The 20,264-nt window shown below is 54.3% G+C and overlaps 2 protein-coding genes across 3 annotated transcripts; one reads left to right on the top strand and one right to left on the bottom strand.

Moving 5' to 3' along the window:
• Positions 1-3,806: 3,806 nt before the first annotated feature.
• On the bottom strand, positions 3,807-6,985 carry GPR3 (G protein-coupled receptor 3). Its single transcript, XM_043444699.1, has 2 exons — positions 6,869-6,985; positions 3,807-5,824 (listed from the first exon to the last, which is right to left on the bottom strand). The coding sequence occupies exon 2, from the start codon at positions 5,817-5,819 to the stop codon at positions 4,827-4,829; it is 993 nt and encodes a 330-aa protein (XP_043300634.1). The 5' UTR covers positions 5,820-5,824; positions 6,869-6,985; the 3' UTR covers positions 3,807-4,826.
• A 9,042-nt stretch (positions 6,986-16,027) lies between these two features.
• CD164L2 (CD164 molecule like 2) lies at positions 16,028-20,022 on the top strand. 2 transcript variants are annotated; one of them, XM_043445560.1, is made up of 6 exons: positions 16,028-16,234; positions 16,648-16,815; positions 16,916-16,987; positions 17,478-17,522; positions 19,022-19,166; positions 19,707-20,022. In XM_043445560.1, exons 1-6 carry the CDS (start codon positions 16,147-16,149, stop codon positions 19,711-19,713), a joined length of 525 nt encoding a protein of 174 aa, XP_043301495.1. In that variant the 5' UTR covers positions 16,028-16,146; the 3' UTR covers positions 19,714-20,022. The 2 variants fall into 2 exon arrangements, with proteins under 2 accessions (XP_043301495.1, XP_043301496.1); XM_043445561.1 differs by lacking the exon at positions 19,707-20,022 and having other exon boundaries at positions 19,022-19,170.
• Positions 20,023-20,264: the final 242 nt, after the last annotated feature.

The following is a 20,264-nucleotide window of genomic DNA, read 5'->3' as shown; positions in this document are numbered from 1 at the left end:
ATAGCACCCCCGCCCTGCCTCGCATTCTATTCCCCAGACCCAACCTGCTTGGCCAATTTGCAGCCTCTCGCTCCCAGCTCCCGAGAAGGCCTGCAGCAAAGTCAAGGGGCTGGTGGCCAATTAGTGAGGGGGTTAATCAGGGATCTGGGGACCCCCGGGGGGTGGGAAGCCAAGGGCAGACATTGGGGTTGGCAGGAGCCGAGCTGCCTGTCATGAGGCTGGGGGGAGGGGAGGCTGAGCCAGCCGGATGGTGCTGGAAACCAAGGGTCTGCCTGTGAATTCATGATTGCTGAACACTGACAGTGAGGAACTGTGCGCAAAAGACATGCATGTATATATATATATGTACATGTACATGTCCTTGAATGTAGTCCTGTATGCACATGTGTGTACATGACTGATGCCATCTGTATGCACACGGGCAGTTTTGTGTCTGTGTATATGTGGGTGTGCCATGGTATGCAGATGGGTCTGGGTATGCAAGCATGCCTGGACCTGTGTGCACACATGTATATACAAGGCTGTGTGTGTGTGTGCATACATATTTGTGCAGGGGCATGTGCATACATTTAGGTATGTGCTTCTGCATGAGAACATGTGCACCTGAAGTTGACATGGTCTGTGTACATGTGATGTATCTGTGTGCACAGGTGTGCACACCGGTGTGCAGATACACTGGGCATATGTGCGTGTCTGGGTGTGTGTGCATGTGTGGGTCTTCTCTAAACAGCCAGGAACTTGGACCCCCACATGTGTGGCTGTGTGCACATGCCTGTGTGCACACATGTCTCTGCATGTAGGGAGTTGGGAGGTGCAGGGTTGGCAGGTTTCAGGCTCCAGGAGAAAATCTGACAGACGAGACTTGCCGCAGCCCCCGGCCCCAGGAGCCTGTTTTCCAGCCTGCAGAAGCTGTGAGCCCGTGAACTCATCTTATATTAATAGCTGCTGTCTCCTTACTTATTGCAGGGAGAAGCGGTCATGGCCCTGGTGGGGGCTGTCCCCTCCACAGGGCCTGGGAAGAAGGGGAGGAGAGAAGGGCCCCAGCCCCACCCTAAGGCCTACCCCCGCAGGAAGGCAGGGTTCTGGGCCCCAGCCTTTGCCTCCTCCAAGCCAGGGCGCCCCCACTGCCCAGCTCATCCTCCTGGGCCTCAGTTACTGGGTGGGATCAGGCATGGGGTTGGACAACTGGCTAAGGCAGAGAGGCTGGAAGGCTTGGCTACTCCCCACCCCGAAAAACACAGACACACAGGCATACACGCACACATGCACGCACACGTGATGAGCAGCCCCAGGCTGAGAAGTCAGGCTGAAAGAGACTAGACAGCTTCAGTTTGAGGGGCACACATGTCCCTTCTTTCAGGGGTCCTCGGTTGGAGCTGGGACACAGCCTTCAGAGGCCCCCATTCTGATGAGGACGGTAAAACTTCTCTGTAAATGTTTACTGAGGGGAAGTGAAGCAAGGTGTATAAACTGCATCTTCACAGCCACAGCAGGGCTGAGCCAGGGAGGCTTCCTGGGGGACAGACAGACCTAGGGTACCAGAAGGACCTGAGATGTAGCTGCAGAATCCCAGGAGGAAGGAGAAGCCAGCGGGCCCCACCTCGCACACAGACCCCAACCCAGGGATGGGCTCAGACACCCTCGTGTGGGCCCAGGACTCAAGGCCGAGACTGAAGATGCAGGCTTCCAGAAGTGCCTGAGCGCCACCACACAACCACACAGAGACACAAGAGGACTCTCAGCGTGAGGGTCCACCACAAATGAGGCTGGCCCTGCTGGGCCCTGGAGCCAGAAGTGAGGAGGGGGCCAAGGGCCAAGCCCACCGAGGACCGGATGGGCCCCTGGCCCTGCTCCTTCAAGACCTTGGTGGGTGCTCCTTGGGAGTGTGGTGGAGGCGGCCAGGAGGCCCATTCCTCCACTGCCCCTCCCAAAGGTCTAGGGTGCCCTGGAGACCCCTAAAACTTTCCCTAGCCCAGGACAGGGCTCCCTGCCCTGGTTTCCTTGCTTGCTATTTCTGAGCTGCTCCTGAAATCAATTCCCTCACCCAGAAAAGAAACAGATTGGGAGTCACAAGGACCTGGTTCAACCCTCAGGTCAGCTCAGCTCTTAGCTGTGTGACTTTAGGCAAATCAAATGTCACCTTCAGTGAGGATTTTGAGGGCATCCGTATCTTTTTTTCACTTTTAGGCCACTCCATATCGCTTGCAGGATGTTAGTTCCCTGACCAGGGATCCAACATGGGTCCCCAGTAGCGGTGGATAAGCTGAACCCTAACCACTGGATTGCCAGGGAAGTCCCAAGGGGCACCCTCGTTTAAAGAGTACATGCGCTCCCTGTGCCCCATCTCTGAGGACTTATCACTCTGACATTACCGTATTTTAGTTCCTCTCTTTATTACTGTGTCCTCCAGCTAGAATGTACGCTGCCCACAAGGACAGCAATGAATAAACAAAAATTCATTACTCTCAGAGCCTCAACTTTCTCTTCTGTAAAATGGGGAAAGCAATAGTACTCCCCCTCCCAAAGGGGCCATGGTGATGTTGTGTGAGATGTTTGGCATGGGACAGGTGCTTCCTGACTGGGGACCTTTTTCCCAGGGACCTTCTAGGAAGGTGGGGAGAGGAGGTAAGCCTCAACCTGACCTGGTGGAGCCTCCCTACATTGGGCCTGGATTGGCACTGTGTGTAGCTCAGCCCAGGCCCGCCCTCCGCCAGCTGTGGCCCAGCCCTGTCGGTACGCCCACTCCCCTTGGATTCCTGTGGCTACTATTGGGGAGGAGTCTTGAACACCAGGCAAAAGCTTCCTGGCCAGGGAAACAGTTTCCCCATCTGTGCAATAGGGGTGCTCTGAGGGCCCCACCTCCAGGCTTTGCCCATCTGCATAGATGTGGGTTTGGGGTAGTCAGAGCTTCCTCTTCAGCCACACCCCAAACCTACTCCTGCCTATACCTGGTGAACAAGTTCTTTTTGGTTCTGAAACACTGAAATTCAGAGTCCTATACAATTATGTCCTAAATGCACACATGGGTACACACACACACTACCCTCACTCACCTTTGCATAGAAAAAAAAGTCCTTACAGCTCCTGAGTGAACAGACCCCATCCAACCACCTCCCAAAATGGGGCCACTGGCTCTGAAAATTAACCCCGACACAAAGCAGGGTCCAGAATGTCCTAAGCCCTTGGCTTGGGAAGGAAGGAGAGGAGGGGGCATCGGCCAGGAGACAGTGCACTGGGTCTGGAAACAAATGTGCCTCTTTTGAATCCTGGCTCTGCCATTTCCTAGCTATATGACCTTGAGCTGACCACTGAATCTCCCTTGGCCTGTTTCCTGGTCTGTAACATGGAGAAGTTATTACCCGTGCCAGGGGATGCTTGTTAGGCATAAGTGAGGTAATGGATGCAGAACACTTAGGGCAGTGCCCAGCACACAGAAAACACCTGTGAGTGGAAGCGGCTGCTGCTGTTAAGAACATCTACATGCCTTGAGCATATTCTTCATGCCAAAACCCCAAACTAAAGCTCATGTAGGCAGGATGTGAGCAACCTAAACCCAAGGGGGTCTAGCACCAGGAGTTCTAGTCCCAGTGGAGGTGGGGTTCTTGTCTGGGGATGCCTGGGTCTGAACAGAGGAACCCATCAGATTGGCATCCTGGGGTGGGAGGTGTCACCTGCCAGCCATACTCCACCTGAGTCTCCAGTTTCTTGGATCCCCCCATAGGCCCCCAGGACTGGCCTAATCCTCCCATTCCGGGCTGTCACCCATCACACCCCACACCATCCCTTCCATGCACAGACAAATCTTATTTATCACAAAATCATTTTTTTATTGAGGGTTGGGTCAGGGACAGGAATAGGGATTGCATTGGGGACCCTACTCCAGATGGCAGAGGGCTCAGGTGTTGGCTCGCACCCTGCCTCCTGTAGGGCACCGCAGGGTGAGACCTGGCCCCAGGCTCTGGCTATGGTGCTGGACACCAGGCTGGAGTGGAGCTGGGGTTGCTTGGCCTGGTTCCGACCGCCGACCCGGCTGCAGTTCCCCAAAAACGGCCACCAGAGGGCAGCCGGCCCCCAGAGCAAAGGAATTCTCGGTTTCTCAGGTGATGGCTTCTTAAAAAAATAAAAAACCAGAGGCTGGTGTGTTCCCCCTGCAAACCCGAGGGGGGCGGGCCTGGGGAGAAGGCTCTGGTTTCTATGATCTCTTCGATAAAAAGTAAGCAAAAATAATAACAAAATACGTGGTTTCTCTCTCTCCCTTTTCCCCCTCTAGGAACTGAGGTCAGAAATGAGGGTGCTGGGGACTGGGAGTACCCTGGTATGGCCTGGATTTCAAGGTGTGGGTCTCTTTTTTACCCCTTAACACCCATAAATAAATTCATAAATAAATAATAAATAGATATTCTCTTTGTATGTGCACATATATACAGATAAATCTTTCTCTTATCTAGGCAACAGAGTAACTAACCTCTCTGACTCTTTAGCTTAGAAACGCAAAAGTAAAGTGACATGGTCAAGGTCAAGAGAGGGGGAAGGTCAGGGACTTGGAATGGCACTGTGAAACACCCAGCAGCCTACTGGAGCTCCAAGCCCATCTGGGCTGTGGGACATTTCTGAGTTGGAACCCTGACCACCGGAACATTCTAGAATCATGGAGCCAGCTGGGCCCTGCAGGGATCTGAACAGAATCCTGTGAAACACCCAAAGTCCTAGAACTCCAGAACCAGCTGGGTCTTGGGGTGTGGAGCTGGGGGTTGGAACAAAGCCCTGGAGGACCTAACATTCTGGAATTCTGTAGTGATCAGGGCTGGAGGGTCACCAGGATGAGACTAGACATCACTGGGGGAGCGGGATCGGAAGAGCGTCTTGGAAGAAGAACAGCAGCAGCAGACAGCCCACAGCACCTTCTGCACGTCTTGGTTGCGGAAGGCATAGATGATGGGGTTGATCATGGAGTTGTAGGTGGCAGGGAGCAGGGTGAGATAGGTGTAGAGGGTTGGGGAGTGGGCATCGCCCAATAGGCAGTAGACGGTGAATGGCAGCCAGCAGGCGGCAAAGGCGCCAAGCACCACAGCCAGGGTGGCGATGCCCTTTCGGGTGGCCACGTAGTGGGAGGCAGGCAGCAGGTGCCGCTGGAGGGCAATCTGCTGGGCATGGCGGCAGACGATGCGACAGATCTGGGCATACAGCTGCAGCATGATGCCAAACACCATGAAGAAGGCAACGGCCAGGACCACCAGATGGTTCTTGGAGAGCGGATAGACCACGCCGCATGTGGCCCGGGCATCCAGGCAGTTCCAGGCCAGCACAGGCAGCAGCCCCAGGCCCAGCGCGCCCCCCCACACTAGGGCCAGCATCACATAGGTCCGCGTCACTGTTGTCTCTGAGTAGTAGGTGAGCGCATTGTACAGAGAAAGGTAGCGATCAACGGTGATGGCCAGCAGGCTGCCGATGCTGGCAGTAAAGGCCATGGCCAGCACGCCAACCAGCACCAGGCTCATCACTGCTGAGCCAATGCAGAAGACAGCAGCAAAGTGCATGACCAGGCCCAGGCCCGCCAGCAGGTCTGCCACAGCCAGGCTGCCCACTAGCAGGAACATGGGGGCACGGAAGGCGGGAGTGCCCACGATGATGGCCACCACCAGCGCGTTCTCACAGGATACCAGTGTGCCCGAGATGCACAGTACTACGTCCCAGGCCGTGGGGGAGGGCAGCAGTGCAGCAGGGCCTGTGGGCCCCTCTGTGGACCCCATGCTGCTCATGTTCACGTTTCCGGGGCCAGCAGAGAGCCAGGCCAGGGGGCTGCCTGCACCCCACATCATGGTACCTGTAGGAGAAAGGCCCTGTGAGAAGCTGGCAGGGCTGGGTGCTAGGTGCTAGGTGGAGGGGTCTGGAAGCAGTGGGGGTCTCTCCTCAGGATACCTGGCTGGGTCCCAAGTTGCTCACCCCCTCCTATGCCCTGAAGCTCCTTCCAGGATACCCTTGTCTTCAACTATGCCCCTAGGCCAGCAGGGGTCTTCGGATCCCTATGGTGGGTTGCTCCACTCTCCCTTCTAACTCACTGAGTCCTGCAGGTCTCTTTCTCCCATGTGTGTGACCGAGGAGGACAAGATGAAGGACTACCATAAGTGGATGGAGGCCCATAGGATCCCGGAGAAGCCGGGAAAGGCCCAGACCGGGGGAGGGGACATCTCAAGACTGACAGCAGCTCTGCTCCCTCCTCACCAAGGAGGATGACGCTCAGTTTCTGAGGCTCACCAGACCCCTCACGATTCTCAGTATGGCCAGCCCCAGGCTCCGCCCCCAGAGAATGCTCGTGAAGCTCCCGCCAGCCCCCACCCTGCACTCCTCGGGTAACAACATCTGGGAACTCAGCCCCCAACACACACTCGCCCAGACTTCTGCCCCCAGCTGGACCCCTCTTTCTGCCTGAACCTCTGGGTCTTTGGGACAGACACCCACTGCTGGAAGCCAGGATCCCGGAGTCAGATCCCTCCCTCTGCCTGGACACCTGGATCTTGGGCCTGACTCCGCCTCCTGTCCGGACGTCTGGATTTCTGAGTCTGACACCTCCTCCTGCTCGGACGCCTGGGTCCTGGCCCAGACGCCTCCTGCCGGTCCAAACTCAGATGACCATCAGTCCCTTCAGGGCCTCGGGTCCTTGCAGGAGTGCTCACCCCACGCCGGGCTACCCAGCTGACAGCTCTTATCACCCAGAACCTGGGTCCCCTCCTGTTGGCCCAGACTCAGGGTTCCTGGTCTCAACCTCCGACCCCAAGCAACCGCTGGGAGCCTGACCGCTTGCCCAGCGCCCCAGTATCCTGCGTGCCCTCTCGGATGCCTGGTACCCAAGGAGGGGCCCGCTACTCACCTCTCGGGACGGGCGCGCGGCCGGGCCGCGGGGAGGCTGCACTCGGGTCCGGGCTGCGCAGGGTGTGTGAGGACCCCGAGAAGCCCCCGCGGCCGCGGGAGAAGCGGCGTGAGTCACCCCGCCCCGCCCCGCCCCCGACCACCGCTTTGGTGACGTCAGTGGCCCGGCTGGCCAATGGGTGCGTCGCGCTGGGGCGCAGCGCGCGCCGCTCGGCATAGTAATGAGGCCTCGTGCCGCCCGCTCCCCCATTCATAAAAAGCGACCGTGGCTGCGGCTCCGCCCCCTTCTGAGTCGGCCCGCGCTGTCCTTGACGCTGCGCCCTCTACGGGCCGGGGGTTTCGGGGTCGCTGGTGCGAGAGCCCTTGAAGTCTCAGGGAGGTGGGTGGAAGTGACGGTATGAACGTGGTGACAGGATCTTGGGGGGATGGTGGCAGCGAGACGCTGAGGTAGAGAAGGAAGCCCCCAGGGCAACCATAGCAGTGTCAGGGTGACTCTGGGCCATGATGGGGTTCAGGGATGAGGTGGTGGTGAAGGAAAGGGAAGGTGGAGGGGCTGGGGGATAGTTCTTCAGGTCACCGTGACCCGGTCACAAGTGCTGAAGTGACCAGGCTGTGATGAGGGTCATAGGGTCCTGGAATGAAGATACCTGGTTACTGCAGGCCCCCAGGTGAGCCGGACAAGGTGGAGGGTCTGGACTGACAGTGACCGGTCCTGCCCTCGTGATGCCCGGACTGGCAGAAGGAGCTGGGCGACGTCAGTCATGTCAGCCCAATAGCGCCCTCATGGCACAGGGAGGGGTGGGCCTGGCAAGATTTCAAAACTTGAATTATTTATTCAAGGATCTGGAAAGTCAGCGGGGTGGGGGGTGCACTTCCCCGAAGCAGCAGGAGTCGGGGAGCCGGGAAGAACTTGGAAGCAGAAAACCATCAGCTCAGTCCCCAGGGCGGGCCTGGCATCTCAGGCACCCTGGCAGGGCAGGGCACAGGGAAGGAACTCCCCCTTCCCCACCTCTTCCTGGTCCCAGGGAACGTCTCCCAGCTGACTTCTCCAGATATGACAGATATGGCCAGTTCTGGGCAAGGGGAAATAGCTGCCTCCTCCTCCCTCCAACTCGAGCTCTGATCCTCATTGGAATCAACCAGGCCTGTGGGATGGAGCTGGGGGGCAGGGACCAGGTGAGGGCCCAGATCCCAGGCCCCACCACTTATCCTCCCAGCACAGAACCACTGCAGTGTGGGGCAGGGAGAAGGAGGGGGTGGGCCAGTGGCAGGGTACATGGGGAGGTCAGGGCTGGGGAAGATACTGTACTTCAGGTTGGGCATGGTGAGTTTGGGGTGGTTAGCAGGTGGTGTGGTCAGCAGTTAGTTTGGGTGAATACCTTTGGCTCTTTGGGCCTGTTTCCTCTAGAGACAGGGACTTCCCACTTGGCCCAGTGGCTATGATGCCGCACACCCAATGCAGAGGGCTGGGGCTTGATCCCTGGTCAGAGGAACTAGATCCCACATGCTGCAACTAAAGAGTTTGCATGCCGCAACTAAAAAGATCCCATGTGATGCAACTAAGACCCAGTACAGCCAAATAAATAAAGTTAAGAAAAAAGATAGAGACCTTGTTAGTATCTTCTGCATGGGACTGTTGGGAGGGGCCTAGTACATTGTCAGCACTGGCTGTGCTGGTTGCCCATCTGTCTGGCAAGAGGAGGACACCTGGGAGGCTTGGGTGTGCTGGGAGGGAGCAGAGAGGAGGAGCTTCAGGGCAACCCACCAGTGAGAATACAGACTGTGGGTGAGAAGGTTCCTGCTCCTGGGCTTTGCCTGGCTGTTCCCTCTGCCCAGAACCCCTTCACTCCATTCAAGAGTCTCTGCGGCCAAGTCAATTTCTTCCGGAGCAGGCTTTCCCAACCTCTACCCTAGACGACCACTCCCACCCCATCATTCCCTGCTTTCCTTGATTTATCATTTTTTAGAGCACTTAGCACTCCTGAAGTTATAAATTTATTGTTTTAAGAGAAAATACATGTCAGCCCCACCAGGATATATGCTCCACGAGGATACAGACTTTGTTCTGGTCTGTGCTGGGGAACAAAGCCTGACATGGAGGAGGTGTTCAATAAATACTTGCTGACTGGATGACTGGACAAAAAGCAACATCCGAGAAAGAGAAGGAAAACACAGAGGGAGTAGTAACATGCACAGTGTCAAGGAAAGCGGGGCATCAAAGAGAATACAAGGACATCACTGCCCCCAGGAACCCAGGTGTTCACTTTCTCCCCTGTCAGAGCCAAGTCCCAACAACTGTCCAGTTGGTCTCAGAGAGGAATGAAGGCTGCTGGAGGTTGGCATGAGAGGGTGTATGAGAGGGAATCCCTTTGAGGTCCAGTGGTTAGGACTCCACACTTCCACTGCAGGGGGCATAAGTTCGATTCCTAGTCAGGGAACTAAGATCCTGCAAGTCATGTGGCACACACACACACACACACACACACATACAGAGGGGAGATGTATGAGAGACCATTTTCTCTTCTGAGTGGCAGTGATCTTTTTCTATTTTCCATAGTTTATTAATCCTCTCATGAAAAATCTGCACAATCACCACAGATAAAGTCACCGCAGGATCTTTAATCCTTCCTTCTGCCAGCACCAACATTGGTCTTTGTGACTCCCCGAGCTCCTTCATTCTGTCCTTGAGTTCTTTTTCTTCTCAGGCAGCCCATGTCTTGCAGGGTGGTGTTGGTTTATTTTTCTTTGCATAACCCAAGGAATCATAAATCACGTCCAAGCCAGTTGTCACCACCAAAATGGATTCTGACTCCAAATATAAAGATGACATCTGGTGTGGTCTTGTATACTTTGGCTAGTTTTCCCCAAATTTCTGTCTTGGATACAGTTGCCCTTCCAGGGTGAAGAATGTCAATGATCACCTTTCCCTTGAAGTAGTTGATTGGTCAGAATTTCCTGATCCAGATAGTTATGGTGTCGGTTCATGATGGAGGTGATCCTCAGCCAGCCAAAGAGGAAAGGAGTGGAGTGATATTTCTAACAATGAGAAACCCTGGAGACCTAAGAAACTCAAGTGAGACTGTGGAGTTTCTTTTTTGCTTGTTTTAGGTTTCTTTGGCTGTGCCATGCAGCGTGTAGGATCTCACTTCCTCAACCAGGGACTGAACCTGCGCCCCCTGTAGTGGAAACACAGAGTCTTAACCACTGGACTGCCAGGAAAGTCTGAGGCTATGGATTTTCATGTGAGCACACTCTCTCATGCTCCAAAACGGCCCCATGTCAACAGGACAATTTAGGCCATCACTGCCAACCAGGTCTGTTCCCCAAAGATCTGCTATCTAGAGGAAAAGGCAACCCTTCCTCTTCTCTCATCCTCAGGCCGGCTTCCCTGTCTTCCCCCTCCAGCCCCTCTCACTTGCCAGGTGCCAGACCAGAGCCCAATGCGTACAACAATCCTACACCCCCCATTTCATAGGTGAAGCCCAGAGAAGCCAGACGACTTGCCCAAATCACATTGTCAATGGCAGAGCTGGGATCTGAAGCCGTTCTACTTGGAATCAAATCCAGTGTGCCTTCGTTCTAGCCTAGATGTCACCATCTCCCCAGAAGGGGCTTGGAGTGAAGTTTGACTCAGGTGGACAATACTTGTAGTTCCCCAGATGACCACCAGATGGCTGTGAGCACTCACCTCCAGGTAAGACTTCTTTCTTTCCCTCCACCAATCCTGTGGGCCTAGACTCTGGAGGGAAGTGTGTGAGAGACACACAGACAAGACCCCTGTCCAAGCTCCAAGAACCTGGCCATCATCAGTGCACACATTCTTAGCACAGACCCATTCATTCAGCCAATATTCACTGACAGTTCCCCTGGGCTTGGGTTTGAGAAGGTACTACAGACAGAGATGATGTGGCCATATCCCTGCATTTTCAACATTCAGTTACTATTTATTGGGTATTTACTATTTGCCAGGCACAGTTCTGGGCATGGAGAATATAGCAATGAACAGATATCTCCGTCTTCATGGTGTTTCCATTCTGATGGGGAAATGGACAATCTACAATAAACACTTAATATGATATTAAGTAGGAAACCCTTGAGGGTCTCACAGACCAGTGAGATAGGCAAACATGTACACAGTCACAACATGGTGCAACATGGTTATTTAATAAGCACCTGCTTAGCTTTTATGGGTGCAGGGAGTCAACTGGAGATGAAGATAAACAAGGTTTCTGCCTTCCTGGAGCTTACTTATAGACTAGGAAACAACTGAGTAATTAAGTACATAGCTGATACATGTTCCAAAGGGAAAAGGAGACATTGTGATGTAGAATAACCAGGAGATCTGTTTTTAGTAGGGAGGTCAGGGGCAAGTCAGTGGAAAAGAGAATAGAAGAGTTCCAAAGAGAGAGTACAGCAGGTGCAAATCCTAAAAGATGATGCTGTGAAAGTGCTGCACTCAATATGCCAGCAAATTTGGAAAACTGAGCAGTGGTGACAGGACTGGAAAAGGTCCGTTTTCATTCCGATCCTAAAGAAGAGCAATGCCAAAGAATGTTCAAACTACTGGACAATTGCACTCATCTCACACGCTAACAAAGTAATGCTCAAAATTCTCCAAGCCAGGCTTCAGCAATACATGAACCATGCCCTTCCAACAAACTGTGGAAAATTCTTCGAGAGATGAGGATACCAGACCACCTGACCTGCCTCCTGAGAAATCTATATGCAGATCAAGAAGCAATACTTAGAACCGGACATGGAACAACAGACTGGTTCCAAATCGGGAAAGGAGTATGTCAAGGCTGTATATTATCACCCTGCTTATTTAACTTATCTGCAGAGCACATCATGCGAAATACCAGGTTGGATGAAGCACAAGCTGGAATCAACACTGGCGGGAGAAATATCAATAACCTCAGATACGCAGATGACACCACCCTTATGGCAGAAAGTGAAGAAGAACTAAACAGCCTCTTGATGAAACTGAAAGGGTGAAAAAGTTGGCTTAAAACTCAACATTAAAAAAACTAAGATCATGGCATCCAGTCCCATCACTCATGGCAAATAGGTGGGGAAACAATGGAAATAGTGATAGACTTTATTTTCTTGGACTCAAAAATCACTGCAGATGGTGACTGCAGCCATGAAATTAAAAGACACTTGCTCCTTGGAAGAAAAGTTATGACCAACCTGGACAGCATATTAAAAAGCAGAGACATTACTTTGCCAACAAAGGTGCATCTAGTCAAAGCTATGGCTTTTTCCAGTAGTCATGTATGGATGTGAGAGTTGGACTATAAAAAAAGCTGAGCGCTGAAGAATTGATACTTTTGAACTGTGGTGTTGGCGAAGACTCTTGAGAGTCCTTTGGACTGCAAGAAGATCCAGCCAGTCAATCCTAAAGGAAATCAGTCCTGAATATTCATTGGAAGGACTGATGCTGAAGCTGAAACTCCAATACTTTGGCCACCTTATGCGAAGAACTGACTCATTGGAAAAGACCCTGATGCTGGGAAAGATTGAAGGTGGGAGGAGAAGGGGACGACAGAGGATGAGATGGTTGGATGGCATCACTGACTTGATGGACATGAGTTTGAGCAAGCTCTGGGAGTTGGTGATGGACAGGGAAGCCTGGCATGCTGCAGTTCATGGGGTCGCCAAGAGTTGGACATGACTGAGTGAATGAACTGAACTGAACTGAAAGTCTTAGGAGGAAAGAGTTGATTGTTTAAGGGACGGAGAGGAAGCTAGTGTATCTGGACCAAAGGAGCCAAGGGGAGAGGTAGGAGTTGAGCTCAGAGAGGTGGGCAGGGGGAAGATCATGTAAGTCTTGGAAAGCAGTGAGATGGAAGCCATCGGCGAGCTTAAACATGAAATATGATTTGATTTACATTTTCAAAGGATTGCTCTGGCTGCCGAGTGGAGAACAGACTATGGCAGAAGCCCTACCAGGAGGCCACTGCAGTCACCAAAGCAAGAGATGGTGAGGCTCTAGGTGCAGGAGGGCAGATGGGTTTGGATCTACCAGCTGGGACAAGTGCCACAGCAGTTCAACCTTGCTCCGTGACAGTCACCGAGGGCTTCCTGCAGGTGGTAGCCATTTAGTGTTGTCATGAAGGATTAGTTTGCCAGACACATGTAGTCAGGAGAGGAGGAGGACCCTCCAAGAGAGAGAACCACTACTAGATGAAGGCAAGGAGGTACAAAAGAAGATGCATACTGGGAGGAAGGCTATTCTATTTTCTCAGAGGGTAAGATGTTGGGGTGAGCACAAGACTTCTGAGGCTTCTAGAGACAGGAATCAAAGGGCTATGAAAGCCAAGTTGAGTTGAAATTTGTTTCATGGTCAAATCCACGTTTTCAGGACAGCTCTGCACTGTGAGAGGTGAGCTTGGGAGAGGTCTGGAGACTGAGAGAAGGTATGAGATCAGCAAAAGAAAGCTGAGGGAACAGGACCCAGGAGCAGGATCTGCAGGACTTTAGTCTGGGGGCAAGACAGAGGGAGGGGGTGAGGATGAGACCAGGGTTTCCAATCAGGTGCCTGGTGGGATGGAAGGAGCCTCCCTTAGGGGAAAAGAGGGACTGGGCAGTTTCCAGGGCCTGAGGCACAAACTCAGTGGAGGTACCCTGGAAGCAGATGAACCCTCAGGAGGAGCAGTGGACGGCAGAGTAGCCTCTGGCCTCACTAGATCCCAGTCCACATCCTGACCCCCTTCATTGTAACTGTGTGCCCCTGGGAAAATGATTTTACCAGAGGCCTGCAAATCGGAGATAACAAAACCCATGTTTAGAGAGTAGTTGTGGACATCAGAAAAGGCCTGATAAGTTAAGCCGCTTAGTAGAATGTACATTCTGCTAGTAGTAAGTCGTTAATAGTTGCTTTGTTGCTGTTCAGTCCCTAAGTCATGTCCGACTCTTTGCGACCCCACAGACTGTAGCCTGCCAGGCTCCTCTGTCCATGGGATTTATCCTGGCAGGAATACTGGAGTGGGTTGCCATTTCCCTCTCCAGGGGATCTTCCTGACCCAGGGATCGAACCCGCATCTTCTGCGTTGCAGGCAGATTCTTTACCACTGAACCACCTAAAGATATATTATTACAGGTGTGGCAGCTGGGGAGTGAGCATTGGGTTGGAGATAGAGATATGGTACTTGTTGACTGAGATGACCCAGGAGAGGAGAGGAATAGGGCTCAGGACTGAACTGGGCCACCAGCGATGAAGAGGGAGAAAGAGGAAAAGGAGAAGTAGAGAAGCGGGAGGGGAGGGGAGGGGAGAGACGGGGAGGGGAAAGGGAGAGTGGAGGATGGGGCGGAGTGGAAGAGGAGCTGTCTTCTAAGGGACCTGAGAAGTGGTTGCGGAGGGAGAAAAGCCCAAAGAGGCAGAGAGGAAGGTTGCGGAAAGACCACCGATCCCAGTACCAATGAGATGGCTGGTTTGGCCAAAGTGTGTGGTGGGTCAGAGATAGACGCAGTGTACTGAGGGGCAGAAGAGAAGAGGGTGCAACAGGTGAAGCGATACAGGCTGCCAGAGTCTGGGGGCCTATTCTTGCCTCCTGGTTGGAGGATGAACTCTACAGAAGCTCAGAAATCAGGAAAGTGACCTCCCTTCAAATCTAGATTTTGCCACTAACTCTGAGACCTCTGACTCAGTTCAGTTCAGTCACTCAGTTGTGTCTGGCTCTTTGTGACCCCATGGACCGCAGCACACCGTGCTCCCTGTCCGTCACCAACCCCCGGAGCTTACTCAAATGCATGTCCATCGAGTCGGTGATGCCATCCAGCCATCTAATCCTCTGTCAGCCCCTTCTCCTCCCACATTCAGTCTTTCCCAGCATCAGGGTCTTTTCCAATGAGTCAGTTCTTCCCATCAGGTGGCCAACGTGTTGGAGTTTCAGCTTCAGCAACAGTCCTCCCAATGACTATTCAGGATTGATTTCCTTTAGGATGGACTGGTTGGATCTCCTTGCAGTCCAAGGGACTCTCAAGAGTCTTCTCCAACACCACAGTTCAAAAGCATCAATTCTTCGGTGCTCAGCTTTCTTTATGGTCCAACTCTCATGACTACTGGAAAAACCATAGCTTTGATTAGACGGACCTTTGTTGGCAAAGTAATGTCTCTGCTTTTTAATATGCTGTCCAGGTTGGTCATAACTTTTCTTCCAAGGATCAAGCGTCTTAATTTCATGGTTGCAGTCACCATCTGCAGTGATTTTGGAGCCCCAAAAAATAGTCTGCCACTGTTTCCACTGTCTCCCCATTTATTTCCCATGAGGTGATGGGACCAGATGCCATGATTTTAGTTTTCTGAATGTTGAGCTTTAAGCCAACTTTTTCACTCTTCTCTTTCACTTTCATCAAGAGGCTGTTTAGTTCTTCACTTTCTGCCATAAGGGTGGTGTCATCTGCGTATCTGAGGTTACTGATATTTCTCCTGTCAGTTTGGATTCCAGCTGTGCTTCATCCAGCCCAGCATTTCTCATGATGTGCTCTGCATATAAGTTAAATAAGCAGGGTGACAATATACAGCGTTGACATACTCCTTTCCCGATTTGGAACCAGTCTGTTGTTCCATGTCCGGTTCTAACTGTTGCTTCTTGACCTGCATACAGATTTCTCAAGAGGCAGGTCAGGTGGTCTGGTATCCCCATCTCTTGAAAAACTTTCCACAGTTTGTTGTGATCCACACAAAGACTTTGGCGTAGTCAATAAAGCAGAAGTAGATGCTTTTCTGGAACTCTCTTGCTTTTTCGATGATCCAATGGATGTTGGCAATTTGATCTCTGGTTCCTCTGCCTTTTCTAAATCCAGCTTGAACACCTGGAAGTTCACAGTTCACGTACTGCTGAAGGCTGGCTTGGAGAATTTTGACCTCTGACTAATCACACACCTTTTCTGAGCCTCAGTTTCCTCACCTGTGAAGTAGGGATAATAACGCAACAGTGTTCATGATCCTACGAGGGAAGGGGACATCCAGGGACCTGGCCTGCTACTGTGAACAGTTCTGGACTCCGCCCTTTTTGCCAGAGCCCCACCCCAGACCCCCAAATCCCGCCCCACCAGACCGCGCCCACAAACCACGCCCCATCGGACACCGCCCCAGACAACAAAGCCCCGCCCTCCCGGTCACGTCACTAGCCCCGCCCTGTTTGGGCCACGCCCACCTGGCCTCGCCCAGGTTGCCCTGGTCTCGCTCCCCACACCCGGGCGGAGCTGTCCAGAGGGGCCACGCCACACCCGCTCTCCGCCGACCCGACCCCCCCAGGCTCCGCCTCCGAGCCCATGGCCGCGCCGGGACCCCGCGCCTTACGGGCTGCGCTGTGTGGCAGCTGCTGCTGCCTCCTCCTGTGTGCCCAGCTTGCTGTGGCTGGTAACGCATTTCCTTCACCCAGCTGCTTGCCAGGAGCAGTCTGGGCTTAGGGGGAGCGGGAGGGGACTTTTCATTTGTGTGCGGGGCTCCTGGGCTGGGCAGACGGGGGCTCCGACTGTCTGTGGAGCCGTTTATATAGGCTCCTGGTGTGAGGCAACTTCAGGTGTAGGGAAGTGAAGCGGCCCCAGGTGAATGGGATGGGGGTGGCTCCTGATATACGCAAAGGGAGGGTGTTCTGGTGAATGTCAGGGAGCTTCTAGGTGTGTGTGCCCATGTGTTTGTGGAAACTCCAGGCGTGCGGTGGGGCTTAGGGGATCCAGGTGAGTGTATGTGTGCAGGGGGGTGAGATCCGTGGTAGTGGGGAAGGAAAACGGTAGCTTGGGTTCCAAGTGTTGCATCCACCTCACGCCCAGGTAAAGGTGCTCGAGGCTTTGGGCGGGGAGCCCTGCTCCGCGTGAACATCTGGCCAGCTGTCCGAGGGGCCTGCAAACAGCTGAAGCCCTGCGAGCATTGTGTGGAGGGGAACCGAGCGCACAACCTCTCCGGCTGTGTGTGGGAGCAGTGTCGGCCGGAGGAGCCAGGTATGGAGTTAGGCCCTCCCCAAGGGTAGTGCCCCCAGTTCTGAACACCAGAGCCTTGGCCCCGCTCCCTAAACTGCTTCCCTGCTCCTTCTCCCACCAGGACACTGCGTGGCCCAAGGGGAGGTGGTCAAGGAAGGTTGCTCCATCTACAACCACTCAGAGTCATGTCCAGGTAAGGGGGCTCCCACTGGCCTAAGTCAAGTTGGGGGGAGGGGGCCGAGGTGTCCTCAGCCAGAGCCTGCCTCCAGTAGGGAATCAGCCTCTCCCAGAGAGAAGACTGTGCCCACGAGCACCTGGGTCCAGTGTCAGTTCTGCCTTTAGCTCACTGAGAAGTCTCTTCCCCTCTCTGGCCCGTTTCCTCCTCTGAAAATTGGTGCAGCTAGAGGATCTAGGACAAGCGTGTAGAGGGAATGGAGAAACTAGCTCTTCTATTTTAAACCATAGTGAGGACTTTGGAAGTTCAGAAGGGAATAGGGGGGAGGGCTTCCTGGAGGAGGCAGCATCACAGATGATGATTAAAGGTAGAGATGGAGAGAGAGGGCTCTGCTGGTGGAAGGAACTATATGAACTAAGGCTTCGGAGTGTGCCAGGTGGGCCCGAGATGGGGTCTTGATGGGAAGTGGCAGGGGTCTGGTTTAATCATGGATTCCCTGTCTCTTCAGCTGTGCACCACCACCCAACTCATGAACCGAAGATAGTCACAACAGGTAGGTCCTATCTCGGGCAATGGAAGGACAAGAGATGCAGGGGAAAACAGCTGGGCTCAGGCACTGACATGCTCTGTGACCTCAATCCTGTGACTTCTCCCTCTGAGCCTGTTTCCAACATCTGTAAAATGGGTTGAAGAATACCTCACAAAGTGAGGATTTTATGAGAGGGTGTATAGCACCTCGTTCAGTTTCCAATGTATAGAAGGTGATCAAGAAATGATGGTTCCCATCCCTTCTCCCTGACCCCGGTTCTGAGAACTCAGGATGGCCCCCTCAGGACCTGCTTGGTGCTGAGGGTGTGTGTCAGGTTGCCAAGGAGATGTCCTCAGTGACTGCCTACTGCAACCTCCAGGCCCAGAGAGGGTCACAAAGCAGGGTCCCAGCCGAAAAGAGGCAAGAACCCCACACTTTGGTTCCCACTGCCCCTCAGGGTCTGGAGGTCAGCAGGCTTGGCAAGGATGGCTGAAGAGGCTCTTGGTTAATTAAAGCCAGAAACATGATCTCAGGGGCTGAATTATTGATGGCTCCTCCTCCAGCTTGAGCCCAGCTGGGTCTTGTGCAGCTCATTTCTTCCTCCTTCTGCTCCTCTTTCCCCAGTCCCCTTCTCTGGGGCTCCATGAGCTGTTGCTGGGACCACCCTTCACATTCTCAGATTCCCCTTCTGCAAGCTACACCCTCTGGGAGATGGATCCAGCACCCACCTGGGCCCCTCTCACTGCCCTAGAATGCTCTTCTACCACCAGCCCTGCCCTGCTCTGGGCACCTGGCCCAGGGCCTGAAATCAAATCCCTGGTGGGAGTGGATGGCTAACGCGGCACAGCTGGGAGCCACCTAGACGTCCTGGCAACCGTGGGCCCTGAGGCGGGGGTGGGGGAAAGGGTCAGGGGATGCCGTGTAAGTCTGGCTCTGCCCTAACGGAGAGGTGACTGTCAGGCCTGGCACTCAGAGCCTGGTTAGTCCCCCTGACACATGTCATCGAGTCTTCATTTATCCCCTTGGTCGGGTGTGGGCCGCCACGTCTTGCTCTCCTCCTTACCTCTCTCTGGACCCTGGGTGACGCCAGGACTTGGGACTTGGGAGTCCTGAAAGGAGACCACAGCATCTGCACCTGGGTTTCAAACCTCAAGACCCAAGGTGCAGAGGGACTCTGAGCTGAAAGGGGTGTGGACGCTCAATTTCTGGATCCATTGTCACCCTGTGGGGCCCTGGTGGAAGAGGGAGGCAGGCAGGGAGCTCACTTACCATCTGGGGCCTGCAGTCAGGAAGCTCAGAGAGGGTGTGAGAGGCATCAAGCCACAGAGCAACTCAGGAGCGGAGCCAGGGCCAGGTGCTTCCAGGCACTTTCCAGCCACCCGTAAAATCTGGGTGGAATGTCTGAGCCCGCTGCCCAAGGCTCCCCTAGTGAGGACCGGGGGCCTCCAGATGACCTGTGCCGGGTTTTGGGGTGGGGCCGGGCCCCTGGCCTACAGTGGCCTGCTGTGGCCTCCACCCTGCAGAGAGCCCCTCAGTCCCTGAGGCCCACAGCCCCGGCTTTGACGGGGCCAGCTTCATCGGTGGCGTGGTGATGGTGCTGAGTCTGCAGGCGGTGGCCTTCTTCGTCTTGCGCTTCCTCAAGGCCAAGGAGAGCACCTACCAGACTCTGTGAGTACCTGGCCCGCTGAGCCCCTGCACCCGCTTCCCCACGGCCCCCCAGGTGGCCCTCGCTGCCGTTTGCCCGCTCCTCCATGGGGCAGCCTCAGGGGCCCTGAGGCCCTCCCAGCCTCCTCCATGTAGGCCGCACCTCGTCTCCCCACCTCCAGTTGTGGGGTTCTCTTGGCTGGGTGTTGGCCCGCGTGGGACTCGGCCTGGGCCCGGCGTCTGAGAGCCCAGCTGAGGCCCCCTGTCTCTGTCCCCTCATGCTGCCAGCAGGGAGGAGAACCAGTAGGTGACTGCCCGGGCCGCCTCCCGCCTGCAGCTCTGTGGCCGGGGGCGGGAGCCCGGGCCACGTGTGCGGTTTGGTTTTCCTCTGAGAAGGGGGAGCTGCTCTGGCCCCCATGTGTGCTGTGGGGTGGATCGCTGCAACCTCAATTAAAGTGTTTGCTCTTCTGCCCACTGCCTGCTCTCTGCGGGGTGCGGGGGGGTCCTCAGCCCGGCTGAGGTGGGGCCACCACCCTGAGTGCCTTGTCTGTCTGGCCTCTGCAGAATCTGACCCCCTTCAGGCCTGGATTCCACGCTCAGGGGAAAGAGGATGAAGAGGCAGCCCCCTCTTGGCCCCCTTGAGGGCACTTGGGGTGGGAAAAACTTTGGTCACCAAATTGTGGCCCCTCTGGACACTGAGCTGGCTCAGGGCCCCATAGCTGACATCCCTTCCTGTCCTGGGCCTGGTTCATGCAGATGAGAGCATCCTTCAACCACCTTCTGTCTCATCCGTCATCCCTACAGGCCCCCGCCTGGTATTCGGTCTGGGCCTGCCTCTTCCCATCCACCCGGCTTGGACACTGCCCCCCAATAAAGGAGCTCTTTCCAGCACTGTGCTTTATGTCTCATGTCTTGGGCTGTGTGTGGATTGGATGGGGTGGGGGGTATGGCCCACTGCCCTCTCCTTCATGGAAATTCAGCCTTAAATTGACACTGTCACCTTTTAAGTATTTTTATTTGCAGGAATTCCCTGGCAGTCCCGTGGTTAAGACTTGGTGCTTTCACTGAAGGGGCCTGGGTTCAATCCCAGGTCGGGGAACTAAGATCCCGCCAGCCGCACAG

This window comes from Cervus canadensis, chromosome 24 (genome assembly GCF_019320065.1).
Source record: "Cervus canadensis isolate Bull #8, Minnesota chromosome 24, ASM1932006v1, whole genome shotgun sequence".
NCBI lineage: Eukaryota > Metazoa > Chordata > Mammalia > Artiodactyla > Cervidae > Cervus > Cervus canadensis.
This window is presented reverse-complemented; position numbering and strand designations above follow the sequence as displayed.

What these genes read in the sequence shown, in the direction of transcription:
- CD164L2 (XM_043445560.1), top strand. Translation starts at nt 16,147, where the DNA reads ATGGCCGCGCCGGGACCCCGCGCCTTACGGGCTGCGCTGTGTGGCAGC. An exon ending in TGCCCAGCTTGCTGTGGCTG is followed by an intron (nt 16,235 to 16,647) that starts GTAACGCATTTC and finishes CCTCACGCCCAG; the next exon opens with GTAAAGGTGCTCGAGGCTTT. An exon ending in CCACTCAGAGTCATGTCCAG is followed by an intron (nt 16,988 to 17,477) that starts GTAAGGGGGCTC and finishes CTGTCTCTTCAG; the next exon opens with CTGTGCACCACCACCCAACT.
- GPR3 (XM_043444699.1), bottom strand. Translation starts at nt 5,819, where the DNA reads ATGATGTGGGGTGCAGGCAGCCCCCTGGCCTGGCTCTCTGCTGGCCCC.